Source organism: Gordionus sp. m RMFG-2023, chromosome 3 (genome assembly GCF_954871325.1).
Source record: "Gordionus sp. m RMFG-2023 chromosome 3, tfGorSpeb1-WG-v2, whole genome shotgun sequence".
NCBI lineage: Eukaryota > Metazoa > Nematomorpha > Gordioida > Chordodea > Parachordodidae > Gordionus > Gordionus sp. m RMFG-2023.
This window is the reverse complement of record NC_088777.1, coordinates 21,000,141-21,021,284: the sequence shown is the minus strand read 5'-3', so window position 1 is coordinate 21,021,284 and position 21,144 is coordinate 21,000,141. Positions and strand designations below refer to the sequence as shown.

The 21,144-nt window shown below is 24.7% G+C and overlaps 1 protein-coding gene across 1 annotated transcript; it reads left to right on the top strand.

The window, feature by feature from the left end:
- Positions 1–225: 225 nt before the first annotated feature.
- LOC135926798 (uncharacterized) lies at positions 226–19,546 on the top strand. The gene is made up of 6 exons (XM_065462729.1): positions 226–406; positions 578–747; positions 3,673–3,866; positions 8,173–8,260; positions 8,665–8,899; positions 19,274–19,546. The coding sequence occupies exons 1-6, from the start codon at positions 226–228 to the stop codon at positions 19,429–19,431; spliced, it is 1,026 nt and encodes a 341-aa protein (XP_065318801.1). The 3' UTR covers positions 19,432–19,546.
- The last annotated feature ends 1,598 nt before the right edge of the window (positions 19,547–21,144 follow it).

The window sequence follows — 21,144 nt, the reverse complement described above, 5'->3', positions numbered from 1 at the left end:
AGGTCTAGATTCCTAAATGAAAAAGCATAGAAATTAAAGGATTGTCAAAACTAGAGGGTTATCCCAGCCCTTATGTCGTGCTAACGAGGGAGGATTGAATATTAAGAGATTTCCAGGAATCAATTGCTGTAGAGGAGTCAGGATATTTTGTGAATATATCTATGATGGGCTTCAAGACAGGCGAGAAGATATGAAGACGCTAATGGGTAATGGCGAGGGGACCTTATGCCAATGTTACCTGATTTGGTTAGTAATGTAGCATGTAGCCAAGATAGAGATAGATTCTCAAATGTATTTGAATATTTATTCTGTGAGACAGTTAATCCCATTATGCACATCGAAAATGATATTATATTGGAAGATTTTCGTAGAACGGAATGTATACAAAATCCTCGGAATTTGGAGGGTATGAAGAAAGCTCGATGAGCAGAGATATATTGATAATTTTCCAAAATAAATATCTAAAATTGCATGATGATCCCTTTTTTTTTTTATAATTTGACATGATTAACTGTCAAATTTGAAATAATTCTTATTTTAACAAAACTAGTGAAACGATGTTAAAAATTTATAAAATATTGCAAAATTAACTATAATGATATTCAACATCTAAGAAAATTTGCGGCATCTATTTTGCATTATAAGCATAAAGATCTGCAATATCTAAAATCTAGTGTATCACCGAAAGATGATGGAGTCCATATATCTGAGGATCATGATTTAATAACGTTGGCCAATATTGAAAAAGTAATTTTAGAATTAAACTAAATTCACATGGGTCCAAAAATAATTAAATTTACAAACCTATTATGTAAATACAAAATAATATTTTATTATATATCAGAACCTATATATTTTATCATTTTTAGTTTTAAAATATGCAATTCATTTAATTTTAATGCTTTCCATCTTTATTCTTTAATATCTTTTTGTAGCTTATACTTTGACTTGATAAATAATTAGATTTAATTTACTAGAGAGAGATTCTAATACTGTTCAGTTTCTTCTAAATTTTAAGTAATTTATATTGTTTATACATTAGGACTAATATGATATGAATTTCATTATTTTATTGATTCAAAAAGTCAGGATTGGTAAATGAAAAATTATTCAATTAATCAATTTATGTACTACTTTATATCAGTGATATTTGCACCCCCTTTTTTGGTTTAAATTAAATAATTATGAACATAATTTTATTTTATACCTCTATATTTATAAAATAGCAATATTATTTAGGAGCAATATTTATCATGATTTAAAAAGATGTAATTATCGAAATTATTGCTTTAATATGCTAAATATAATTATTTTTGCCGCTTGATATTCGATTTAGTAGTAAGGCATAAAAAAGTAATCAAATAGACTTTTGACATTTTTAAAATAAGATTGGTTGAGATAAAATTATAAACAATTATTATATATTATTTTTTACCCTCAAGTGCTAAGACTGAGCAAATGTTTAATAAAGTAATACTAAGTGTGTTCTTACACTTGATTGAAAAAGTAAAATTTTCCCATATAAATTATAGTATTTTTGAGGAGCGTCCCATTTTTCAATTCTTATATAATTTATTATAAATTTTTTCTTTGAAAATTTCATAAAAAATTAAATGTTTATAGTATTTAGTCTATATCTTTGCAGGTAATTAAAAAATATGTTCAAATGCACACATTTTGTCAAAACAATGCTAATTTATTAATATACCTAAAAAAATTAACAAATTTTGCAAATACACTCAATTCTCTATATTATTTATAGATTTTGCAAAAATAAAATGAATAAATATGCACATTTTTAATTGCTAGAGATATTTTCTTATTCATAGATTTTTGGGATTTCTTTCCCACATTTTTTTAAAGAGGAAATTTCTGAGGACATATAAATTTAAGGAGGGGTTTTAGCAATTTAAAAGAAAACAAAATAAATTTTTGTTTAGATATCATATCAATATATAAGTAATATGAAAACACTAAATTGTATCTAATCATATTTTGCATGGGGTAACTCCTCTTTTTCTACGATAATGATGTATAAAATGAGCTGAATTGGAACATGTGCCAAGTTAGGCTTAAAAAAATTTGCCACTGGGCTATAGGTGGGCTCTGGTCAAATGATTTTGTAGTCTTTACATAATTTGCCCATAAGAATAGACACTCACAAGATGTAGAAGATCCATATTATTTTATTTCAATCTGATTGCTGTACATAATTTTACAATTTATAATTGCTTATTTTAGTTTTAGAAAATTAAAATAAAACACATTATCACAATAAAAATATCCATAGCACAAGTTCTAGAAAATATATTATATTTGATTACTAATTTTTTTTATCTTATTGTGAATATTTGCAAACTGTAAAATTTAAATTTATTATTTGTCATATTTTATATATAATTAATACAATTTTTTTGAATCAAATACTTTGAAATTCAAATCCTAGTAAATCAGCCAGGAACTGGAAATAAAAAAATATCAATTTGGCCTAAAAATTTTTACCTCCATAGGTCTCTGATTATTTATAATTAAAACCTTAATATTCCAATATATATTTTTATTTATTTAATTGCTAGTGTTGTTATAAGATTTTTTTGAAAAGTAACTAGGACAAGTTACATCTTAAAAAGGTAACTAGCTAAATTTTAAAAGTAACATTTAACTAGTTACAGATACATTTCTAAAGTAGTTGCATTAAAAATTACTTTATAAATTATTAAAATTACTCAGCATTTTTATATAATATTTTTATTATACAAAATATTTTTGCTATTTACAATTTTTAATTAAAGAAATTTAAATGGAGCAAAATGAAAATAAAGAAATATTTACATTTTAAAAATATTTATTTGCACTGAAAAATATAAAATAAGTCTGTCATATTATTTATTTTTTATAAAAATTTTAGCTTAATATATTTTTATTTGACTTTATTAACTATAAAATATTTTTTAAATTTAAATTAAACTTCCCTAGACTAAAAAAACTTTCTTCATTGATGTAAATGGGACATTATATTTAAACAATATTATTTTGGAAATCTTCATATAAAGATGTGATTGAGATACATAATAAAGATTTAACACATTTTGAAAATTAACTATTTGTATTACATTCCAAAAATATAGTTATAGTTACTAGTATAGTATTGTTAAACGGCTCGATTTAGCCTATTTTTAAAAACGGCTAACTCAAAATTTCACCCAGAAAAATATTGTCTAAGCTTCTAGATTTCGTTAATAGATGTTCAAACCTTTGTGCCACCTATGAGCAATATCTTAAGGCTTGCATAATATTTATCCTAATAAAATATTGAATTAGCCGTTTTTTATCTGTAAAACTAACCGTAACCGAGTTATAACCGTTTTAAAAACGTGAAGTTGACGGAATTAGTTAAGCTGGCGGATTGAGGATCAATATCCGAAATCTATAGCATTGTGTAGCCCGTTAATTGATCCTAATTGATCTTCTATCCGGAAAGCAGCGGAATGAGCCGTTCGTGAGTTATGGACAAAATAAAAAAGTGTGAGCCATTTAACAACACTACTAGTAACATTTTAAAAAATGACAATAGTGATTTATTTGTAAAAAGGTGGTTAGTTATTTTAAAATACTAATAATTTCCAGAAATCACTAGAGGAGCTTTTAAATAAAATTATTTTTTTAAACTAGCTGCATTCTCTAGATACTGAAACTATATATCATGACGAAAGCGAAAATATAATTATAACCGACATAAAACAAGATACACAATTGAAATCGTCAGATTTATTATGGGCTACCGAGATATTAGGAAAGTTGGTTCCCAACGAGGACACCTTAGATGCTCTATACAATATACCTAAACCGCCTAAAAAAGGAGAGTGGTACTATGTTTTTTATTTATTTATTTTAAACGTTTTTTAGGGCTGGCTCTCTGTAGTCATTCAAAAATGAAGCGAATATTTGTTTCCAAAAATTATCAAATAAAATAATAACGAATACAAATAGTAAATTATTCAACTCATTTTAATAGGGAGACCAGGGTTACTCAACACATTTTTGTCAAAATCATCATAGTTCTGAAAATAATGATTGCATAAGATTTTGCAAAATACCAATCAATAACTTAAACAATTTCTTATAAATATGCTGTTATATTTTTTAAATATTTAGTAATTTTTGGTTAGTTAGATCATCTCTGGGGCTAGTAAAATTAACTGGTTAATTAGGCTTCTTATGAGACACAAATAAAATTTCTTCATATTTTCATTTATTTATATAATATTCTATTTACAATTATAACAAATAAATAGCAATCTTTTTTGGCACAGGACGTATTTGCCCAACCTTTATATACTCTGCATTGAAACCACTCATCAAACAAAATTATGAAAATTTTATAGTCCTGTTTACATAATAAAGCAAACATCTTTTATTTTCCTCATAATATATTTTGTTTATTATCTTGAGACATTTTGAGCATAGCGCCAGCCATTTTATATTTTTTATAATGTCCTAAAAAATTTGTAGTAGGTATACCTAATAAAATAAATAATATAAAATTATCTCTATATTTAAATATATAACATTAATTGGATCTTATTATCAGGCCAAAATAAATATCCTGATAACTAAAATATTCAAATCTATTTAAATATAATAATTTGAATCATATATATATTGCCAATTACAATATATGTATATATATATATGAAAATCTTTGTTTGCTAGATATAATTCATTTTAAATAATTGATCTTAGTATCAGGCTCATATTTATATATGGTAAATAAATGTTCATATCTGATCAAATAATATGTTAATCACAATATATATGATGATTTTAGTTTTCAATATATTTATTTAGATCTGATATTATATTAAAATTTAAATGTATTTTTAAAAATTACAATAATAAATTTATATATTAATTATAATTTTATATATTAAATTTATAAATATTATATTTTAACTTGTAATAGATGTTACTTTTCTTGATGACATAAAATTTTCATTCAATTTTATTGCTTTTGCATAATCTTTTATGGTGAAAATTATCTTATTTGGAATTTTTATATATTTGACCATAGTAATATTATAAAAATTGATTGATTGCGCCGACAAGCCACAATTCTACTAACCCCAATGGTGATAATATTACTAATATGATCTTAACATATATTTACGCCTTACATATTAATCTGAAATTTTCTTAAATATTAAAAAGAGTTAACTTTTATATATTATCCATTTTGCCATGTTTAAATCTTTAATTTTTTTTACAACTTAATCATGTAAAGTGAAAATATTGTAATTTTTACGTCAAAAATAAGTCATAACAAATAAGAAATTTAAATATAAATTATTTTCTTACCCAAATATGGATACCATATTCTATTTTAGAACAAAATTTTAATTTATAAACGTTACTGGTTTTAAACAACATGCCCCTTTTCCCGATTAGCTCTGGTCTCCCCTACAAATTATAAAAATAAAATGTAAACTAATTTTTATTATTTTATCTTTGTTCCTTTATCCCAAATTTATGATTTAAAACTTATCTTCTAACTTTCAATTAATAACTATAAATATCCTAAGAAAGAACGCCCTGACTAAATCAAATTGATTTAAATCATATTTTAATCAGATAATTTTTTGAATAAAAATCATGATTTTTAAATAAATTCTATTCATGTATTGTTAAATCAATTTTTGCTATAGCATATTATTAAACCTTATTTACTATATTTTGAACATGAATTAAGTATTAAATTTTATTACATTCTATGTGTTATGAATGTGATAATCCTGATATTATTTTTTTAATATAATTAAAAAACAGTTACAGAATTATTTTTTTGTTAAATTTAATAATATTAAAAAATTTCTATAATTATTTATACCATGTTTAATATAAATATGTGCATGTTAAATCTTAAGATTAATTCAAATCAAGACATAGCTAGAATTTTGCTGGCAGGGGGGGGGGTATTAGGTGATTTCACTTTCATTAATTTTATTTCATTTCTTTGCCCAGGTTGCATTTTATAAAATAAATATTGGTTTTTTAAACTTTTTATTTTTTTAACATTAAGCTGCTTTTTTCTGAAAATTTATAATTGTTATTTAAAATAATTGTTATCTTACTTATTTAAATTGTTGTTTATAGCAGCATATTATATTTGAGGGGGGGGGGTGAGTGTAGGAGGAATCTTTAAATCATATTAACAAAAACTGGCAAATTTCCAAAAGGAATGACGCCCTACCACACTGGCTACGCCTATTATTCAGATGTATAATATTAATTCAAGTTTATATTTATTAAATATTTAAAAAAAAATTTATTTATAAATCTTATATCCAAAATTAGAATACATTAAAATTATTATATAATTGGGCAAATGTTTAATAAGGACAATAAATGATAAGACCTAAATATATATTGATTTACTCAACGTATTGAGCTTTTATGAAGGGATATTAAGGCGTGAACCCCCAGAACAGGAAGAAAATCTTCCTCACATTTATGTGAATATTCTTATTTTCCTAATATTAAAAATATGTCAAATTTAAGTAAATATATTAAATTTTTAAATGATATAAAATTTTTTTAAATTATATGTATCTAATATTATCATTGTTTACATATTATGTTTATTCAAATAAATTGCTTAATTATCTAGTATTTTATTTAATAAGTAGCCTCCAATATGGCACACGCCTTTTTAAGATTTTAAATTATATACTCTTTTAATGTAAAATTAAAGAATTGTGAAAATTTTCACAAAAAAAAATTATATTCCTAACTTAGTAGCATTTAATATAGTACACGCCTTCTCTATTTTTAATGTAAAATTAAAGAATTTTGAAAATTTTCATAAGAAAAAAATATATAATTCTTAAAACTTTTGAGTAATGATACTTTGAATTAATGATCTGTATCGGGCCTAATTTTTCAAGCCCAGCTCGGCCTGAATTTTTAAAAAAGTTTTTTCAGCCCGGCCCGAACCCGAATTTTTTTTAAAAGTTTTGCCGGCCCGCTCGAACCCGAATTTTTTTAAAAAAAAATTACCTGCCTGGCCCGAATTTATTTAAATATAGAAATTAATTTTTATAATTAATCAAAATTAGTGTTGTTAAACGGCTCGTTTTGAGCCGAATTTTAAAAACGGCTAACTCAATATTCCATCCAGAATACTATCAAGCAAGCTAGAAGATTTTGCTTGCAGAAGAAACAAAGGTTTTGGACATCTATTAGAGAAATCTCGAGGCTTAGGCAATATTTTTCTGGCTAAAATATTGAGTTAGCCGTTTTTTAAAAACGGCTCAAAACGAGCCGTTTAACAACATTAATCAAAATAAAAGATATATCGTCTAGTTTCTATAAATAAAATCAAATATTTTTATTTTACATAAAAAATTCAACTTAAAATTAATTAATTTAGATATATTTAAAAAATTTCCAAGGCCCGACCCACTTTTGCAGATCTCTACTTTAAATTATTATTACATCAAAAAATTTCCAACGATATCCACACGATCGCATATTTATTATTTTTAAATAAATAAAATTTTAAAAATTTCCCCGAGTTTCAATGAGTTACCGAAAATCCATATAAAAATTTTAATTTAAAATATGAAAATTGTGAATTATGTTGATAACTCACATTTTCAATTTATTATTTAAAAACGCTTTTTAAAATGATTTAAATATTAATATAATTTATAAATAACCTTGTGTTATGATTTAAATTTTATAGATTTTATTTTGAATGTGATTTATTTTGATGTAATAGCTTAATTTATGCATAATATTTTAATAAAATAAAGGATATTTTATGGACATGGTTACATTACGTCATATAATATTTGGTAGCTTGTAGGCTATATTACCTTCTAATTTAATTGATTTAACCCTGGAATACTTAACTAGGCACATGATTATGTTAACCATTTTGTGAAAATAAGGACACTAGAAACAAAAATGGTCATTATATTAACAATAAACAAGATTTTCTTTCAGAATAATCTTATAATACTCTACCGCGTCTTTATAGTTAAACTAATTTTGTAAAAATAAACCATTGATATTATTCATATCCTTAATAAAAATGGATATTATTTCAATTTATTCATTGATGAATATTTACTGAACCTTAATTGAATATGCATCTATCAAAAAAAAAATCAGGGATTCCCAAACTCTCAGTCAAACATTTGAAGAAGGTGACCAACCTCAACAAGTTTCTTTTTCTGAAATTCCCATTTGTTTTATCAAGGTATGAGAGCAAAAAATTTAATTTCTAATTCACTCAAAACCAAATTTAAAAAAAACATTTCATTAGAGAGAAGGAAAGTATTAAGAAATTATATATATTTAAGAAATGTACAGATACAGGAGTCCATTTGGACATCTGCAGAAATTAAATATATGTTTTTTGTGCATTTATATAAAATTATGGAAAAAACAAAATATTTTATTTTCCTTGAGTACCTATAATTTTTTGGCTTTCCTTATAAACTTATCGTTAAGTTCGGATCGGGCTCGGACTTTATTATTAACAAGTCAGACCGGATTAGCCTGGAATTAAAAATCTGGATCGGTTGGATGGGTCAGGCTGATAAGCTCGATAATATATTAATTTATTATGCTATAACTTATAATTACTAACTTTTTATTAAGGCCTCTTACAACAATACCATAATAGATGTTAGAGATCCTACAGTTTCAGCCAGTTCATATCTACTCAACACTAATTCTAGTAACTCGTCATTAGGCAATAATACTTCGAGTGAAGGCTATCAGCAATTGTGTTACAGCAGTTGCGGTGTCGAAGGCTTCAAAAATGCCAAAAAAGGAACAAACATAGCCGGCCAGGCTACAGGGCTATCCGTTGCGTCTAAATGTCTGCAAAAAGGTAATTTATACATAAATTTTTATAAATAGGATTGTTCATAATGTTGCATAAGGATAAATTAACAATTAACTTTTTTATAATTATTAAATAGATTCACGTTAATATCAAAACTAGGTATTTTCTAACATATACTTATAGATACATGTAAAAATTAGGGCTGTGCTGATTCACATATTTTTCACCGATCCGATATTTTTAGATATTGGTTCAAACCCGATCCGATACCGATCCGATATTTATACTGATTTCTTTTTGAACCAAATGTAATTATGAAATCAATATTTTGTATGCAAAAAATCGAATGATGCATTTAATTTAAATTTTTATTTCTACTATTAAGAAGACTATAATTTAAAAAAAAATATTATAATAGATAAAAAAAATATATTTAATAATCGACCAGTGATTCGGTCGACCATCTCAAAAATGAATGAAATTTGGCATGTTAGTTATTATGTTGTAAATGTTAATAAAATCCAAATTTTAGAGCGCCTTGCTCAACCAGATCCTAAGATATACGCCTTCAAAGTCGGAAATCGCGTAATGCGTGATTTCATTAAATCTTGTTTTTTTTAAAAAATACTTAAGATAGAGTTACAAATAATATATCATTTTATAGCGCTTAAATTTTTACATTGGAAAATATTGAAAAATAATTAAAAAATTCAAGTGTTTTCGTATTTCCGGTAAAAATAAAAAATGCTAGGAAGGGATATTTTTTTGGGTATTGATATTCTCTAAAAATGTTTATTACCTTTATATTAAACTTTTTAATAAAAAATCTCAATAGCCATTTTTGTTTTTTTAATTTTATTAAAATTTTTATTATTTTTATAAATCAAAAAAGATATAGATGGCTGTTTTATTAAATTTTTTTAAATTATATTGTTATCAAAATTAAAAAAATCGATTAAGTATAACCAATATGATGTCCTGGGGCAGTAAATAAAGAAGCACCCCATACGGATATGATTAGCACGCTATATTTTAAAATTTTTTATACAAACAATTATAAAAAATACCTCTTTTTTAATCTTATCCCATTTTGAGCTTCCTGAGGCGATAACTTCTAGGTACCTGTCACTGTTATGGGATCTACTATCATTATTATTTGATTAATAGGCAACCATATCTTTTCCTCAATTGTGGGGTTGATGGTCCATGTGGATGTAAAAAGATAATATATATCTCCTCAGTTATTTTATTCTTTTTTAGTACTGTGGCTAACCATTAAAAATCGTCATAAACACATGTTACGAATCCTCTAATATTGGCAAAAGACAAATTATCGACATTTGAGATATTGTTAATTCCAAAGTCCTCTGCATATGAATATATTTTTGATTTAAGTTTACTTAAACTCAAAGGAAATAATGTATTTCGCGAGTTCCTGGAAGGGGCGAGCTAAATTAAATCTATCTCATAGTTTAATCTCTTCTAAATTGTATTATCCTTTGGTATGTAAAATTTACTAATGGCATGTTTTGTTTTGCAAACTGATATAAATCAACTGGTGTTAAAATGTGTCCAGAACAGATGCGCTGAAGGCTTGAACGTGTTGCTAATCTTTTCAATGTTCCGCCATGGCCATCACATGGACCTTTTCCATGGGATATAGCTGAAACCCAAAATCTGATTCATGATAACATAGATTTATAAAAAAAATTTGTTTTTATATTACGCAGCTGATCCATCAGAGCAGTAATATATTTTACTTGAATTTTTGCTGAATTGATTGGACAAAAAAATAACGATAATAGATCCACAACAGTGAAAGGATATATCTACAAATTATTAGTGATGTTAAAAGTTACTTTTGAAATATAACTAGTTACAGTTACTAGTTACATTTTTACAAAAGTAACTAGTTATTAGTTACAGTTATTTTCAAAAGTACTAGTTACTTACTTTATACATCATTCATATGCGCATTATTTATTTATTGAATGCATTTATTTAATATAAAAAAAATTAGGATAAACAAAGTATAATCAGTTATATAAAATAATATACAATTTATTTATATAAAAAAATATCGCAAAATTAAATATTTACATCGAATATAAAAATATATATTTGCATTGAAAAAAAAAACATTTATTTTTCATAAAAATTAGAATCTAATAAATGTTTATTTGCTTTTAACAACAAATTATTTCAAAGTTATTATCTAGGAGACGTGCTCGTTTATCTCCAAAAATGAGCTTACCTAGACTGAACAAGCACTCTACGGGAACACTTGATGTTAGAACAACATTATATTTAATAAAGAGTAATTTTAACTTTGGAAAATCGTTATATAAAGGAAAATTGTTGTTATTAGATTTGATAAAGTTTTCTATAAGTTCATTATCCAGAATATTTTGGCGCTTTATGTCAAAAAATCCAACTAAATCAAGTGATGTTGGTTTTGAGCATGATTCATTCATCTGGGATTTACTTTGAGGTATTAAGGTATTTATTAAATTTAAAATTTTCTCCTTTTTTGCTTTATTCCTTTCTTGCCTAATCCAAGGCCAGTCAGTTTTAAATAAAGGGTGAAGAATTGCAGCAATGATGTTGTCATTATCATAAAGATTATTAAACCTATAACATGATATTATTAATTTATAAATAATTATTTGATTTAAGTTACCTTTTTTCAATACTAGCTAATATAGTATCCTTTAGAGGTTGACAATATTTTAATCCCAGCACAGCTGCCATACAAATAAATATTTGTGTTATTGTTGGGGTATAATAACCCAGATACATGTATTTTTCCCCTTCAAGAATATCAATAGCTTTGGACACTGGTTGCATAATCTAATTTTTAAATTGTAAATTTTTATAAGACATTAATTTAAATTTACACTACAAGATTCTTTAATAAAATCACGATCATCTGATGTGAATCTACACAATTAATTCATCACATAATGAATCAAATTCCACAGGCACTTAATTTAAAAACGATAATATTTTGGCCAGGGATTTATAAAAGCCCATCTTGTTATAACGGGATATGGGAGTTGAGAATGTAATTTTTTTTTAATAAGTTCGGCGGATGGCCCAGATTTATTTTGGAGGTTCCACAAACGTTGGCATTTAAATATAGCTAAGTTATAAACTTTCCTATACCCCTCATTGTTTAAAAGTAACTTGTTGGCATCTTGTGTTGCCACTAAGTTTAATGTATGGCAAGAACATCTTCGATGCCTGGGAAGGTAGTCGAAGTCATTAATATCATAACTGGAGAGCCCAGAAGAAGACATTATATTTTCTATTGAGATATATTCAATATCAGAAACAGAATCTTCCTCCATTATAATAGATGGGCAGCTAAATACTCTAAGAGAAATAATTTATAAAGTAAATTAGTTAGGCATACCTAAACGCCTTTGAAAAGTTGCTTGCATTATCCGTTATTGTGCAGATATTTTTATTTTGGATATGGAACTCCTTAAAAACAGCAGTTAAGGCTTTGCTGATCACATCAATGTATGCCTACCTTGTAGTCTTTGGCAGGCTAGAATAGCTGAACGCCTTTCCAATTTCTCCACATCAATCCAATGTACTGTTGTACCAATATAGGAGCTATTATTAATATAACAAAAGATAACCAAATGTATTGTGCACTTTAGTAAAAAATAATATTTACCGATTAAATGCTGTCCAGCAGTCAGCTGTTGTACAAACATAATTAGGCTTTAACAATTTTTCTATTAGAATATCCTTCATTTGAACAAAATATTTTGATATTCTTAAGGTTAAGGTTTGTCTGCATATAATCTTCATATTAGGTTGCAGGGTGTTTATCAGCTCAACAAAATCTTCATCATCACAGGTTGTATATGGGTGATTTCCATTTATTATATATTTAATAATTTGTGAATCAAATTTATCTTTGCTGATACCTTTAAAATTTGATTTTCCACCAAGTCAAGTTTAGTTTGTTTTAACTTACTTGATGTGGCTGAATTAATTTTTTTATTATCTATGGTTTGTTTTATATTTACGGATTGGTTAGGATGCTTTCTCTATAGATATATGTTTTATATATATAAATATTTAATTAATATTAATTATTCTTATAAAGTTAATTCATTTAATTATTCTATATAATATTAATACAATTTATGTAAACTTACAGAGATATGTTTCCATAAATTAGCTGTGGATGACTTAGATGCTGCAATATACTTTTTATATGGTAGGCATAAGAGACATTTGACAATAATATTAGTATTACTACCAGCCTTCTCTTTGTGGAATTCAAAATATTTTTCAAAACTTGGCCAAGGAAGGTCCTTTTTTGCAATTATTGTAGAAGGAGAAGGTATAATTTCTTCATCATCTGACTCAGAATTCATATTGTATTCTGTTTCTATCTAGGAGATAAATATAAATAACACTATCTAAATTAGGAATAGAATAATCAATTAATGAGTGAAACATACAGTTCTAAAATGTGTCTAATTTATATATAATTTGATTATAAATAAAAATTCAGGCTAGACCAAAAAATAAATTTCAGAAAGCAATCATTTTTTAAAATTTGAGTAATGTGCTTATGCTTTTGTTAGACTTGGTTCTTGTAAGTAATGATTAATAATTTAATATTAAATTCTAAAATAATCTGTCTTTGTTTTTCCTTATACTAAATTAAAATTTTTTTTATTACGTATGATATGAAGTTCCAATGCTTGTTACTTGACGGGGAAAAATATATTGTGCTACATTTGTAAATAAATATAATATTAAAATTTATTAAATTACTTAAATTTGCTTACAAAATTATGAAGCCCAGCAGCAATGTAACAATTTAAGAAAAGAAAATCAATTTGAACAGGAAATTATAACAATCAGACATTTTCACAAAATTTTAAATTAATAAATTTAATTTAAAAAATAAATTTAATTTAAAATTAATTTATCACCACATATTAAAAATAAAATTAATTATTTGAATATATCTTTAAAAGTATTACTTTTGGCAGTTACATTTCAAAAATTATAACTAGTTACAGTTACTAGTTATAATTTTAAAAATATAACTAGTTACAGTTATTTTTTAGCCAAAATGTAACTACCTTAACATCACTACAAATTATGGCCTCAGGAATTTCCATTAATAAGCGCAAAATGGAATTTTGAATATAAAAATTTAAAATATGTTTATTTTACAATATAGCGTCCTAATAATAATCATATCTGTATGGGCTTCCTGCTTACATATCGCTCCAGGACATTATATTGGTTATATTGAATTGATTTTTTGATTTTAATCCCAATACAATTAATATTTTATTAAAAACATTATATTATAATGATTATTGAATATAACGCCATATACATTAACTTATTTTATTTATATAAATAATAAAAATTTAAATAAAATTAAAAAAACAAAAATGGCTATCGATATTTTTTAATAAATAGTTTAATATAAAGATAATAAACATTTTTAGAGAATATCAACACTCCAAAAAATTCCTAACAATGTTAATTTTTTATTTTCATCGGAAATAAGAAAACACTTTTAATTCGATATTTTCCAATGTAAAATTTTAAGGGCTATAAAATGATATATAATTTGTAACTCTATCTTAAGTATTTAAAAAAAGAAAAAATTTAATGAAATCACGCATTCCGCGATTTTCTACTTTGAAAGCATATATCTTTGGATCTGGTTGAGCTAGCACTAAAATTTTGAATTTTCTAAAATATACACAATAGATAACTATCATGCCAAATTTCGTTAATGTTAAAGATAGTCATCCGAAAATCTCGTTTTTTTTGGTCGATTTGACGTGGAAGGACCCATATCCAATTTATGTTGGTATGAATTATTAAATTGTAATATTTAATATATAAAATTATAATATATTAGATTTTTTAAAATAAATATGAGAGCCTCTAGATTTTCTGGCAATAAGCTTCTACGATGTGGACTATCTATATTTCCTACCTTACTGAAAGCAGACTTAGATGGGACACTTCTTTCAGGAGGCGCCAAAAATTTACATGCAAGTTTTGATAAAGTTGGATACTTTTCAGCATTAATTCTCCAATTTTCAAGTGAATCCACAGGGGATATAATATCAATATCAATGTTATTCGAATTAACTAAATAAAGAACACAAACATCTTAGCATTAAAAAAATAGTGGGTTTCCTACAAACCCAATCCTTTGTTAAATTTGAAAATAATCAGATATCGCCCAAACAAATGGGTCAATCATAACCCAACCAAGCAAACTTGATTAAATATGAAAAATATGTTATTATACTTTCTAGATATAAAGATTCTTTTAAATATTACTTGATTTCTATCAAGTATGGCAGATCATCATCTATATTACTATCGATTTCAATTATTTTATTTGTTACTAATTTCTCTTTGAATTTCAATTTATAAGCATCCCTTAAATTTAATTTCCATTTTTTAATGTTATGTGGAACATTTTTCATTGTCATTACATAAGTTAACAATAAAATCACCTGGCGTATCTTTATTAGGAGTTGGAAGTTGAACATGATTATCACTTTTAATAAAAGGCTCACATGCAGTCCTGAGCTTTTCAATATATGAAATGTCTTTTGGTAAAAGGAAATCCTTATAACGAGGATCAAGTAATGTTACGATAAGATAGTTGTCATTATTATAAATAAAAAACCGAGTTGTTAATTGATTAATGGTATCCTTCGTGGTCTGCACACCTCCATCTGTGTCCTCATAATCGTTAATTCACTTTTCAGAATTTCAACAAAGGGTATAACATTGCTAATTGAACATGATTCCGTACTATTTTGTTACCCTCTGAATTAGTTCCAGAACATCAATTACCTTTTCTGTTAATTCCTTTTCGTATAATGAGAGATTTCCCAAATATTAGTTCCAGAACATCAATTACCTTTTCTGTTAATTCCTTTTCGTATAATGAGAGATTTCCCAAATTAGGATTATCGATAATGAATAGCGCTGTACCGCCCTTTTTTGTTCTATCAATCGTTTTAGCATGTTATAGGTAAAATCCCAACGGGTCGGCTCGTCCTGGATTAATTTGTGCCTAGTTAGACTTAATCGAATTTGGATTTCTTTTAGACTAAATTTTGTGAAATAGAAGAATGTTTAAAGTGGCCTACTATTTTTCTAATCCATAATAGATCTCAGCGATAAAATTGCTGCCTTTGTAAACAAATGCAACTACAGTGTTGTGATGATTTAATGAAACATATTGTCGATTAAATTAAAACTCATCCATATAAAATTATTTTGTTTGCAAAAATAATTAAAATAAAAAGGAGTAATAAAAGAATTCTATAATGCTTTGTCTATATTTTAATTATTTTTGCAAAGAAAATAATTTTATACGGATGGGTTTTAATTTAATCGTCAATATGTTTGATTAAATAATCACAACACTGTATGTGAAAACAGGAAACGCTTTGAAATTTCCCGTTTTTCATGGCCAAAACTATATTGATTGCATTATCTCTTATGATTTGGTATATTTTTTTTTATACACCAATAATTAATCATTTCATCTAAAATTTGAGCAATATTTATTGCTCTATGTGACTCATTAAATGTTTTAACATTTAAAACTATTAATTTGTTTAAAGTTTTGTTTTATATAGTGACATGTTTATGAGATATGAGAATCGCCACCTGAATTTCTAGTCCATACACTAGGATAAAGGAAAAATAAGAATCTTAAACCAAAATTTCTTTACGAATTTTTTAGGAGAGTTTTTCATATATATCCGGAATAACTCCTTGCGAAAAATACTTTCTATTGGGAATTTTATAATTTATATATAAATGATATAAATGCCTTTTAAAGCCGACATCTTCCAAGGGTTATCATTTCCCCTATAAATTTAGAAATAATTATGGATTTAAGATCAGAAATTTTCTGGGTTCTTTTTTTAAAATTTGATTTGTTTTTTCTATATTTCTCGTTCTTTTTGTATTAGCTCTTCGAATGCCGTTTGATGGAATTGCTTTATATGTTTACGGATATTGGTAGTATTAAATAAATTTTTCATTATTCCTTTCCGTGTAATTAGAATTCCACAGATAACACATTTTGCAAAATTATCGTCTTTTGTAAAATATTTCCATAATTCAGATACCATATTTAAAAAAATTCTTTTATTTAAAGTATAAATAATAAAATTGGTGTTATTATTTAAAAAGATTTAAAATAAATAAAACCTTGGGTATTCCTTTTTATTTTTATAAAAAAACTTTTAAAATACTAAAAATCTATTTTAATAATAAATAAAATTTAGGGGGTGTTGTGCATTTGCATTGTTTAAAAAAATTATTTAGATAATATTAAATGTAAAATAAATAGTGCTGTAAACATTTCTAAAAAAATTCGAACGCGTTCACGTTCAAGTTCACTTACAAAAAAAAGGAACGCGTTCACATTCGTTCAAAATTTTATGATAAATTTTTTTTTAAATTTAATTTAATATAAATAAATGTCTTATATTTTTTAACCAATATATTAGATTAGCCATGTTAAAAAATAATATAGTTTTATTTTGATAATATAATTAAAATACAATATAATATAATATAGCGAATAAAAAGATAAATTTATTTATAAAATTTTTCTTTTTTTTTAATAACAATTTTTCAAAATTTTCATCTGATATTCAGGAACACTTGGCAGTTAATACGGCATTAGATACTAAAAACGCGCTCTACCGGGGCAGATGAGGGGATTGCGGTATTATACTTATTAAACAACTCTTTTAACATGGGGAATTTATTAAAAACATATATTGTTTTATCCTTTGCTTCAAAAAATTGAGATAAGTTATCCTCCTCCCATCCATCCTTTACTTACTAGTCAAAAAAAAGATATCTCGAAATTAACAGTTCTTGCTTTCAATGCATTTTTTCAATAACGCTATAAGTTTATTTTTTATAAGTTCGTTCTGTGGAAGTTTTATCCATGGCCATTGAAGCTTGACTATTGGATGTATAATTGCAGAAAGAACATATTGATCTTCATATATATGTTCAAATCTTTAAAAAAATAAAATATATATGTAATTAATTTGATAATGATAGGTTTAATACTTTTTATTAATTCCATTGAATAATGCGTCTATCAATAGTTGACCATAATTTAGGCCATTAATTTTTTTTAATTTTTAAATAACTATCGTTATTGTTGGGATCAAATAGCTTAAATGCATTTTTTCTTCAAATTTAATGTTTTACTTATTTATATATAAAGTAAAATAATTAATACAAATGTCGTTTTAAATTGGAACTAGAAGATTTTGAAACTGATATAATACTTTTTGGCATATTTTACATTTGGGTAAGTATTGAATTAATTTCTTCAATATAGGATGTTACTCCAAAATATTTATCTTATTTGAGGCATGGTAATGTTAATTCATCTGATTTTGAATTTTCAGAATCAGATAATGATGATGAAATAATAATATCCATTCTTATGCTATTCTATTAAATTAAAGTATAAACAGTATCAAATTAATAAACTATAATAATGGTGGGTTAAAAAAAATTGAAATGTGAAAAGGAAAAACAGTTGATTATAAAATATAAGACATTTTTCTTAAAAAATTCGGATTAATATTAAATTTTTCAAATAAATAAATATAAAAAATGTTTTTAAAATTGAACGAACGTTAAATTCGAACGTTTTTGTCATAAAAAAGGAACGCGTTCATGTTCAAAGTTCGTCAAAAATAAAAGGAACATCGTTTACCATTTTTTTCAAAAAAACGCTTCATTCACGAACGCGTTCATTACAACACTAAAAATAAATATACATAACATATATAACAAAAAAAAGAAAAGTAAAGTAAAATGATCGGATCGGTTTTTACAGGTATCGGTCCGATCCGATATTTTTGGAAAACGTTAAATATCGGTGCCGATACGATATTTAATATCGGCACAGTTATAGTAAAAATCATAAAAATTTCGCAAAAACAAAGAAAAATAAAATGAATGTTTGTGAACTTTACTCGATAAAAATTAAAAATAAATAAACATAGCAAATATAAATTATCAAAAATAAATTTTATTAGCAAATACAATTTATCGAATAAAATACTAATGTTCTACTGAAAGATTCTTATTAATTTTCTTTTTTAGATAATTTAATTTAATAATATTAATTATTTCAAGTTTTTATAATAGTTTTTTTGAAAAACTTTTTTTTACAAATATAATTTTTAATTTATACATATTTTTATTAATACATTTTGAAATTATGCAATCACAACAGTATTTTTTTTAAAATTTGCTTATTAAATATAATAATTAATTTGGATAATATTAAAATCAAATTCCTATGATTTTAAATGTTAATTTACAATATTTAATCTTAAATAGGTATCTATATGGTAAGAGTTGTTGTCCAAGGCATTGGCCCTGGTAGAATGGCTTCTCTAAAAGGCTTACAAATGGGAGGATTAAAAATTGTTTCTATTACTGACAATACGCCACTCCCATTTAATGGACTTAGACCCAGAAAACAAAGAAAAATTTGAGGCAGCCATTCTAATTTATTTTTTTGTATAATATATAAAAATACATGTATTTATTAAAGAATATTAATCAATATATATTTTAAATAAAGTGTATGTAACTTAATTCATGTTAAATCATTAAAATATTAGCAAGATAACTTTAATAAGAAAACATTATTTTAGATATCGAATCTAAAATCTTATAAAAAGAATGACCTTTCTATGGCATATGATGTTATTTTAATTTTTTATTTATTTTTATAATAAACTATTTATGTCTTAAGTTTTTCTGGAATAAGTTATCCCGAATTCCCACGAGACTCCAAATCCTCACATTCTGAATAAATTTACCTTACGGCATGCGATGTATCATTTTATTAAGTAATGTAGATAAAAAGTAGCATTATATATTATATAAGATATAACAATTCACAAATTATCTTTGCAAAATATGAAATTGTTCATTTCCTATTCAAGTGCTACAATATTTTTAATTCAGGAATTCTAGTTCATTTCTAGAAAATCTTTCTTTAGTGGTATTTTAAAGTTCGGCTTGTATAAATAATCAATTATGGGTACGGGCGCTATCTATTTATATTAGATAATTCTCATTTAAAAATCCGGAATATATTTATAAAGTATATAAATGTTGTTCATATTAAAATTTTTAAGATAATCTGCACTTTTATTTTACCCTAAAATCTCTAGCTTGAAATACATAAACTTGAACAATATTTTAAATTAATAAATAATAAAACTTGTAATAATAAATATTCTTAAATTTAAATTTTAACAAAACCTTGGCTTAAAAATAATTATTGTTACAGTTGAAGCGAATCACAATGTAAAGATAATTATTAATATACCCAAAAATTAAACTAACAAAGTTCTTATCTTATTAAACTTACAAAGTTCTTAACTCTCTAATAAAGTTATCTTAATCTCTTAATTACAAGGGCTTCTTCAACTTATGAATGGAATGACAAAAGAATATGTTTTCATTAATTTTATTTCTTTATTAATTTAATCCAAAAGTAAGATTCATATAATATTTTTAAAAAGAATAATCAAATTTTGCAATTGTTTAAAAAAAATATAATTCAAAAAAGCGTTTTTATTTAAAGATATAATTTTTATTTTTAAAAATATAATTTCAAAAAGTGATTCCTAAAAAATAATTTAAGTGATTCCTAAAAAATAATTTAAGTGATTCCTAAAAAATAATTTTTTGTAATGAAAATTATTCAACAAAACAAATGATTGGCGTTTAATTTCTTAATAATCAAATTTTCTTTCTTTTCTACTAGTGTTGTTAAAGTAACTAGTTACATTTTTGCTAAAAAATAACTAACTAGTTATATTTTAAAAATTGTAACTGTAACTAGTTATATTTTTTGAAATGTAACTGCCAAAAGTAACTAGTTACTTTAAAAAATATATATGTATAAATCTAAATATTACAGTAATTAATTTTATTTTTAATGTTTTTTTAAAAATAATATAACTATTTATTAAAATTATAATACAATATCTATATGTAAAAATATATAATTAAAAGAAGAGAAATAAAATAAAATAATGTATTTAGGTTTGATCGGCGAGGTTTAATGACTAATGTATAGATATACATTTGGATCGACAAATTTTGATTGATATTCTTTGTAGGTCGAAGCCTTTTTTGGATCACCTGTGATTAAACGTAACCTTGCCCTATTGTTTAGAATAATTTTAGGA